We start from the raw sequence: 8,972 nt of genomic DNA, 5'->3' as shown, positions 1-8,972 counted from the left end.
ATACTTCCTTCATCTGATGATGGCAGTTGTCTCATAAACCTGAGATTAAATATTAATCTCCTGGTGGAACAAGGAGGAGCCATACTGACAAAAGCATTGTAATGCTTCATTTAAATGTGTACCTTGCACCCTTTACGAAGCCCAGAGCTCAGCAGGATCATGAGAGTCACCACAGGTAATATATCATATATATATATATATGTATGTATATTCACATCGCAGTGATTGCGCAGCCTGTAATGTAAATGTTAGAAAATAACTTTTAATAGGGTTTATTTTTATAAACCAGTGGAGATCGACAACCTTTACTGTATAAAAAAAGGTCTTAGAGAAAAAGCGAATGTAGAAATAATGATAGATGGATAGGTATTATATGATATTAACAGTGTTATATATATATATATATATATATATATATTCCTTTATTTCTTTTGATGCACACTATTAAAACTACATTCATCTAAGAATTTGGAACATTATTTTTTAAAGATTTTCAAAACGTTTTTAAACAGTCAAAGAGTTACAATTATATAAATAAGCTGATTTCTTCACTACCTCTGTGCAAATAATTTTTCTTTTTTTAAAGTTTTTAAAGTAAAAGTACAGACAAAAATAAGCCCTGAATTTTCAGCTAAAGATTTTCCTTTTGAACTCTGATCTCAAGTCCTGTCAGCATTTTGTACAGATTGACTGTGTGATTTTAAATCATATTTCTGTGAAGGCAAACTCCTGAGTAAAACAGCTCGGTCCTTGCAGTGCATCTCGCAGGCAAATATTGTAAAAAAAACAAAGCCCTGTTAAGGAACTGTATAGTGGTTTTGAATCTATGGAAATGAGTAAAATAAAATATTGTGTCCTACATGTTTATTCAGAACATTTTAGAAATGCTTAAAGTCTTCCATTGAAGTATTTCACGAAAATAGTTTGTCTTCTGCAAAAAAGCAAGTTTCTGGTTGCCAGTCACACGCCACTGGACAACGGTTAATATTAAACTGTATTGAAGACTCTTTCACTTGTCTTTAAAAGTTAACACATCATGATATTTTGAGTACACTCTCAGAAAAAAAGGTATAAAATCTGTCACTGGAGCCGTACCGTATCAAAAGTTGCACCTTTGTAACTTATTTACCCCTAAAGAGCGCATATTAGTAGGCTACTATACCAGCCCTGTGACAGTTTTTGTACCTTTTTTCTAGGCATGGTTTATTTTTATTAATATATTTGAATTGTTTACTATTACAGATCCAGTGGATGCCTCAGATTTACCAAAGTAAGTTCTTCAGAATGCTCTTTAAATGTGACCTTTTGACCTACTTTTGCACCCTTTCCTACATGACTAACTGACAACAATAAGCATTGAGACACTCTTAATGACTCTGGTTTATGCAGTCACGACATTTTTTTTTATTTTTGGTTTGTTTACATAAAAAATATCTACAGAACAGTGCAAATGTTTTCCACAGGAAGTTCACCTTCAATCCGAAAGAAGGGATTGACAACCCTGCTTTAGTGATCTCGGATGACAAAGGTTAGGCTAATTTTTATCCAATCAGCAACTGATAGATCATTAACTGGCTTAAAGAAAAAGAGATTTGACATGCTGGATTAAATGTCCCCAGAGCCCGATGTGCATCCGCGGCTGTGTGTTCTGAAGCGGGAGGAGGGTCAGGGCTTTGGCTTCTACCTGAACAAGGACAGCGGTTGCAGGGGACATGTGGTGCGGCAGGTGGAGCTTTGGAGCAGTGCAGAGCAGGCAGGGCTGAGGAAGGGGGACCGTGTTTTGGAGGTCAATGAGGACTTTGTGGATGACAAGGAGCACTCAACTGTGAGAGCACTTCCTTATGCAAACATGAGACCTTTGTATTCTGTGAATTAAACACACAGACACTGGAATACAAATGATATTGGCAAGTAGATGCGCAATATTAAGGGAGAGTTCACTCGAAAATTCTGTCCTTATTTACTCACCATCATGTTTTTTTTTGCAAATGTGTGATTTGGAACACAAATAATTTTTGTCCCTATACAAAAACTCCAAAATTACAACACAATGCCATGGCTGACGACAAATATTATGGAAATATTACATGATTAACCAATGAGAATCAAGTATTCTAGAGTGTTAGTGAAAAAACACAACGCAATCATTATGTTCTTAAAGGTACAATAGACTTCCAATGTTCACATATTTTATAACAATATTCATCCTGCAAAATTAACAATATATAATTTTTTTTTATTGAACATACCAGTAACACTTTACAATCAGGTTCAATTTGTTTAAGATTAGTTAACTAGCCTACATTACTTAACATGAACTAACAATGAAAAATACAAAGCATTTTATTAATAAAATGCTATTTATTAATAGCATTATTAATTTGAACATTTACTCATTTATTATAGAACTTAATTAAATATAATTAAGTAAATATAACGATATAATATAATTAATATAATAATATTATTATTATTATTAACAAAATGTATAAATATAGTTTATTAGAACTCAGGGCTTAAATACATGGAACAAACAAAGGGAACTAATTAGGAAAAAGCTGAACAAAATGACTAATCAAGGAGACTAACGAGGAAGGGAGGCAGGAAACAGAAACAAAGCAAACGACTCTGAACATAAGAGAATATACACGTTACACATGTATTAACCTTTGTTCACATTCATGTTAGTACACAGTGCATTGACATATTAACAGATTTGATCTTACAAATATTTTAGTAAATATTGAGATTCACATTATCTAAGATTAATAAATGCTGTGGAAGTATTGTTCATTGTTAGTTCATTTTAACTAATGTATTCAATTAATGTTGTATTTAACTAACTAATATTATTTAATGGGCTTAACATGAAGTAACAATGACAAAGATGAACAAATATTGTAACAAATGTATTGCTTTTTGCCAGTTAATATTACTTAATGCTTTAACTAATGAGACCTTACTGGAAAGTGTTTCCTATACTGTGTATACTCAGTCTTGTCTGGAACTTGTGTTGGTAACACTTTAATTTACAGTGTCCTTGTTACATATGTTACCATAAAAAGTTGCATAATAACAGTAAATTATGCATAATTACATGCAACTAAACCTCAACCAAATCCTATACCCTAAAGGGCTGTATAAGTACATGTTGTTAATTAATATTATTCAGTACTTAAATATATAATTACACTGTAACGATGACACTTCAAAATAAAGTGTAAACCTTGTGTCTTGTTTTCAGGTGGTGCTGAAGGTGCAGGCGTCTGGGCTGAAACTATATCTGTTAGTGCTGAGTGCTCAGGATTATGAGTTTGCAGTTTCGGAGGGAAGAGACCTCATGTTGCTCGCTAGAGCTTACCATCCCGTAGAGGGCTGTTCTCGACCACGGTTATGTTACATCACTAAAGAGCCTGGCAGCGGCTTAGGCCTCAGCATCATTCCCATTGAAGGTACTGCTCCTTTTGCTACTGCACTAAACATGTGTTTGAAGCTTAGTTTGATGACGTTTTTTCATTTATTAATTTAAGATTACTAGTTTAAGATTTGTACAACTTTGTTCACATAAGTTTTAGTTTATCAAGACTTCATAAAAGAGGGCACATCTAAAAAACATAAAAAGCACTAAAAATATTTATCATGACAAGAGTTTAGCATGGTAATGGATATGACAATGTTAATATATTTGGTATTGGCGGAATAGATCTGCATGTAAGACATACTGCGGCTGAATAAATAGCATATATGAAATTACACGTAGCCGATCTATACAAGTTGAGCTGTGGAAGGTGGATGGTTTCAGAGCAGTTTTACCAAACCCCTCCCTTTGAAAATCTCTAGGCCCACCCTCAAAATTCTCAATTTTTCACAAAAAGCATGTGTGTGTGTGTGTGTGTGTGTGTATATATATATATATATATATATATATATATATATATATATAATAAATAAAAAATGAACGGGGACACCCATTCATGACAACTCAAAAATAGACCAAGTATGCAAACATTTTATTTTATATTATTTTCCGATTGATTAATTGTTTCTAAATAACTCCTTCAGAAGTGTGCATTTTTTTAAATGCCATAAATTACGACAGACTAGGATATATATATTCATGATCTGTCTAACATTGTCACGGATGGAATAAAGGTGAGGCGAGGATTCAAGTGCAGGAAATGAAGGATCTTTAATTAAAGTCTTCAATTACCTTTAATTATTGGTCAAATAAAACAAAATTACCCAGAGGGAGAAAACCAAGACAGGCATCTCAACTTGAACTTTGACAGGAAAACCAAAAACATGATGAGGAACCAGCACGACTGTAAACACAGGGAGAATAAATAGGGAAGCAATCAAAAGAGGGTAACGAGGGAGGTGGGGCAAATGAATCACTAATCAGATAACAAGATGGGAGGGGCTAGACAATGAACAGGAGAGCACATGGCACAAGGAAACACATGACAAGCCATGTGCTCACAACAAACAGGACTATAACACAAACACATGACAAACTGGGAGTGTCAGAGCTCTGTCGCCAAACCAAGATATAAACTAGACAGAACCCTGACAAATATTGTCTTACAATATAATATTTTGCTAAAATACAAGCTCTGATAAACATATTAACAGATTATCCAAATTAAAAATCACTATCATGCATACCATATCGACTTCAGAGGAGGTCTACTTAAGAAATTGATCAATGTTACTCTGGATCTTTTGCAGCACGGACTTGGTTATCACCGGCATTCCAGTCAGACAGTCCACAGTTTGCTATATTCATCATTAGTTGCTAGACAGACCCTCTGATAACCTTTTTCCCCATTCATACAGTGCGCAGGCTCATGGCATTGAGCGCTAACGTGAGATCACGGCAGGGTGTGGCCAACCAGTGAGTTAAATTCCCCCAAATAAAAAAATCTCCAAAACATTGCTAATTTTATTTAAATATAGCCAAAATAGCTCCTTGTCGCAAAACATAAATCAAAGTCGCAGCAACAATGAGAATGTCGCTAAATTTGGCGATAAAAATACCATGGCAACACCAAAAAAAAGCTTGCTGCAAACACTGACCAACTATTTAAATGTTGAGCAACAAACTAATTGGCTGCAGACAAGAACCAATCAACTTGTGCCATGTAGTTAACAATGTGACTGTCAGCTAGTTGCTTTAAGGATGGATGGATGGATAGATGGATGGATAGATATGTACATACTGTAAATGTCAAAGTATACTAAATGAGAAACTTATCCCCTAGATGAGATGGTAAAAAAGTAGTTGATGCACATCTTCATGGAATGTTTCAGCATGGTGTATGTATACATGGATCATTGTGGACAGTTCTGGTTCATTCAATATGTGAGTAGGTAAGCGAGGCCGTTATCGTCTCAGTCCAGTGGGTGATGGTTCAGCTGAGAGAGCAGGAGTCCAGAATGGAGACAGGCTGATCTGGATCAATGGAGTCATGATTTCAGCACTCACATATGCAGCGCTGTCAAAAATGGTAAGTGTAGTCATGTGTGATACCTTCATTACAGTGTAATCTCCAAAATGTTCAGTTTTAGGGACCACAGAGCTTCTAGTTTCCACTTTGTTCCATCAGGTGAAGAAATGTGAGGACCATGTGACTGTCTTGGTAATTGACAGCAGGAGTGAAGAGAGTTATAATCGCTTGAGATTACCCATAATTCCTGCTTTTGCCAAAACTCATAATCTACCCTACAGACCAAAAACACTACACCTGACTCAAGGACCACAGGGATACGGGTTCCTCTTAAGGCAAGAGAAGTTACGATCTGGACGTATTGGTAAGAAATTACTGATTCTTTCATAATCACCGAGTTATTATAAACTAAAACTATTAAAAGTTTTTGTTAACTGAAATTAAGTACAAATTTAAATAAAATCTAAACATTTTATTAAAAACAAAATTAAATTAAATTAAAAACGAACTGAAATAAGTTTAGGTCGAAGCACTAAAATGATCTGTAATAATAATAAATAAATAATTACTATAAATATTTTATAAGCATTAATATGTATTATTAAACATAAATATTAAATGTACAAATATAAATATGACAAAAAATAATACATATTAATGAAATAATATTCATATTAAATAATTATATTATAAAATTAATAAATATTTATATCAATATTTAATTACTAATAAAGTAAGAATGAAATACAGTAATAATTGTGTTAAAACTTACAGAATTTGACATTATTTCATTCCAAAGACTGGTTGGACATCATGTGATGTTATTTTATTTTTGATATCCATAGTTTTATGTTTCTCTTCAGGTCTATGGCATTTAAAATCCCTGTTTTAGTAGTTAAATGTGGTACTAGCCAGAAACACTGTAGACATTTTATTTCAGTATACAGTATATTTCCATCACTTTGTGATATATTGACTCTATAGCTCATGTATTACGAGAGATCGACCCCTGCAGCCCAGCTGAGACCGTGGGAATGGAGGATGGAGAGCTTGTGCTAGCGGTAAACGGGGAGCAGGTGGAGGATGCAGAGCATGAGGGCATCGTCAGCAAAATACGGCAAAGCGGCCAGCAGGTCACCCTAACCACCATCTCCATCCCAGGCAGAGAATATTACACACAGGTGCTTAATGCATGCATATGCACATGCTCATACAGAGAACACACTTGCTGAACGAACAGCTGCTAAATCAACATATTTTACCTCTGATTGAAGACATTTGACCCTGAGGGCTAACCAAGAGCCTAAGTTCATGCTCCTAATTCTTATGCTACACATCGAAACAGGTGTTTTTAAAATTAAATGAATCATAAATGTGTGGAACAGACATGGACCCCAGGGAATGGGTGGGGTCGCTGTGACCTACATAGCATAGGAATCATTATTCTTGCAGTAGTGCTTAGAATTATCACTGAAACGGTGTCTGTTATTTGATCCACTTCAGCTGGGTATTTCTCCATTGCTGTTCTATGAAGACCAGATTCCAAAAAGGGAACAGTTCTCTAAACCTCCCCCACTACATCATGAGGGACAACAAAATCCAGCACACCCTCGACTTTGTGTGCTTCAAAAAGAGGGCTCGGGATTTGGCTTCAAACTAGGCTGTGTTCAAAATAAGCCTGGGACGTATATTGGCCAGGTACTGTTTTTCAGTTTAGTTATTATTTTATTGGTAGATCTGCTAAATGTCTTAAATGTTCATTTAAATTTCAGCAGTAATGATGTAATTTTGTAGGCCAACCAGGAAGTTAGCATCTCCCTGTTTCCCTTGAAAAAAAAAAAAACCCAATTGGATTTTTCCTTTGACTTTTGGATTATTGCAGAAAAGAAGCTCTGTGACCAGCACAAGTTTATAATTCTTACATGTTTTGTTCATAATGAAAAGAACACAACTTTTATGAATTTTGAAGCCTAAATGCACGAAGTTCAATATCATCGACAAGTTAGTCCCAATTAGACATTTTATGTTGTAGCAAAAAACTTGAAAAAATCTTGGGCTTGTCTGAACCACATACCTTATTTCAGGCATTTAACCACGTAAAACCCACTGTATTTAGGACAATTGAACCGGAAGTGCTAAAATGCTAATTCGCTTCCAGGTTTTAGCCTACAAAAATATGTCATCCCTGCAGCACTTTATAGCAAAAATGACACAATGTTTTCACACAAGTCTCATTGAGCATGCCCCTCATATGCCATTGGTCAAGCAGATGATAGTCCTGCCCCCAGACTCATGCCATTGGCTAAGACAGTGTTGGGATGCTCAAATAAAAAAAATAGTATTGATATCACCACAATGTTTACACTTTCAGAGAAAATTTTAAATTCTAGCTTTAACATTGAAAAAAGTACAGACTAAAGCTTTAAATAAATATGCTTTCCCAAGTCTATGAAAAACTGATATGAGTAATTCTCCTTCTTGTCTATAGGTGATGGCGGGGAGTGCAGGAGAGAGAGCTGGGCTGTGTGAGTGGGATGTGGTGGTAGAGGTGAATGGACGGAATGTGGAGGAAGAGTATTTTGATGAAGTAGTGAGGCTGATAAAAGAGGGAGGAACTCCTCTCAGGCTGCTAGTCGTGGAGGGAATTGGATATGAGAAACTGAGAAACACCAGACAGACTTCAGGTCTCAAAACCAGCCAGACTTTAAGTTCAAACAAGGTGAGACCCGCTCACACACATGCATGTATTTTGTAATTTTAGGATTATTTTTAAAAATTAAACTTTGTTTTACAGGTTCCAGATGCTTCACAAGATGATTTTGTATGAATTAATATAACGAGGTAAAAACATTAATTTTGTTAACTTATTAATTTAACAATTTCTGTAAAAAAAATTTAAGTCATTTCAAATGCTTTGCACACACTTGCGAAGATTGTCTTATGTCTTGCAAAGATATTGACAAAGGGGAAAACATGTTTCAGCTTTCTCAGAAAAAAAATCAAATCTGCTTGTCAATAACCACATTTATTATTAGTGTCATTATTTAATCCAGTCACAACACATATTTGAGTACAAATGTAATATAAATCATTATATATAGGATATAGAGTATTTGTGTTCAATCAGGTTTACACAAAGTGATTTATATTGCTGTATGACTGTAAAGTATAAAAGCACAATGAAATCTTAAAATCTTTATTATTTGTTTACACCTCATTCTGGAAACTTGCATATAGAGGTGTGATTTCATGTAAATATAAAAAGTTTTATTTCAAAAGTATTCTGACAGATGTGTAAATTTCAGTATTTTAACTGAATTTTGAATATAAACAGATTTATATTCAAGAATGTAAATCATATGAAGATTATTTATTTCAAAACATTTTCAAATGTAAAATGTTTGCTTTATGCACTACATTAATAAATTTTTCTCAGAATGTTTTTAAACCTAACTTTTTCCACAGTTCTCTTTTTGGTGGGTATCCTCCAATTCTGTAAGTCCAAAGACAAATAGTTAATTTCTC

The 8,972-nt window shown here is 34.5% G+C and overlaps 2 protein-coding genes across 3 annotated transcripts in view; one reads left to right on the top strand and one right to left on the bottom strand.

Annotated features, from left to right (window-relative positions):
• Positions 1-86: 86 nt before the first annotated feature.
• nherf4a (NHERF family PDZ scaffold protein 4a) lies at positions 87-8,379 on the top strand. The gene is given in 12 exon segments (XM_082178796.1): positions 87-128; positions 130-175; positions 1,243-1,270; positions 1,464-1,528; positions 1,620-1,825; positions 3,245-3,452; positions 5,371-5,507; positions 5,607-5,811; positions 6,432-6,628; positions 6,951-7,145; positions 7,936-8,166; positions 8,242-8,379. Coding segments are annotated over 12 exon segments (1,578 nt in total). The 5' UTR covers positions 87-101; the 3' UTR covers positions 8,275-8,379.
• The window catches only part of phykpl (5-phosphohydroxy-L-lysine phospho-lyase), a 6,765-nt gene continuing 6,134 nt past the window's right edge, over positions 8,342-8,972 (bottom strand). For both annotated transcript variants that reach the window (XM_082178801.1, XM_082178802.1), the window contains one exon: positions 8,342-8,940. In XM_082178801.1, the coding sequence (XP_082034927.1) occupies positions 8,897-8,940 (44 nt within the window). In that variant the 3' untranslated portion in view covers positions 8,342-8,896. The remainder of the gene's footprint in view (positions 8,941-8,972) is intronic.

This window comes from Leuciscus leuciscus (assembly GCF_965113295.1).
Source record: "Leuciscus leuciscus genome assembly, chromosome: 9".
Classification (NCBI taxonomy): domain Eukaryota; kingdom Metazoa; phylum Chordata; class Actinopteri; order Cypriniformes; family Leuciscidae; genus Leuciscus; species Leuciscus leuciscus.
This window is presented reverse-complemented; position numbering and strand designations above follow the sequence as displayed.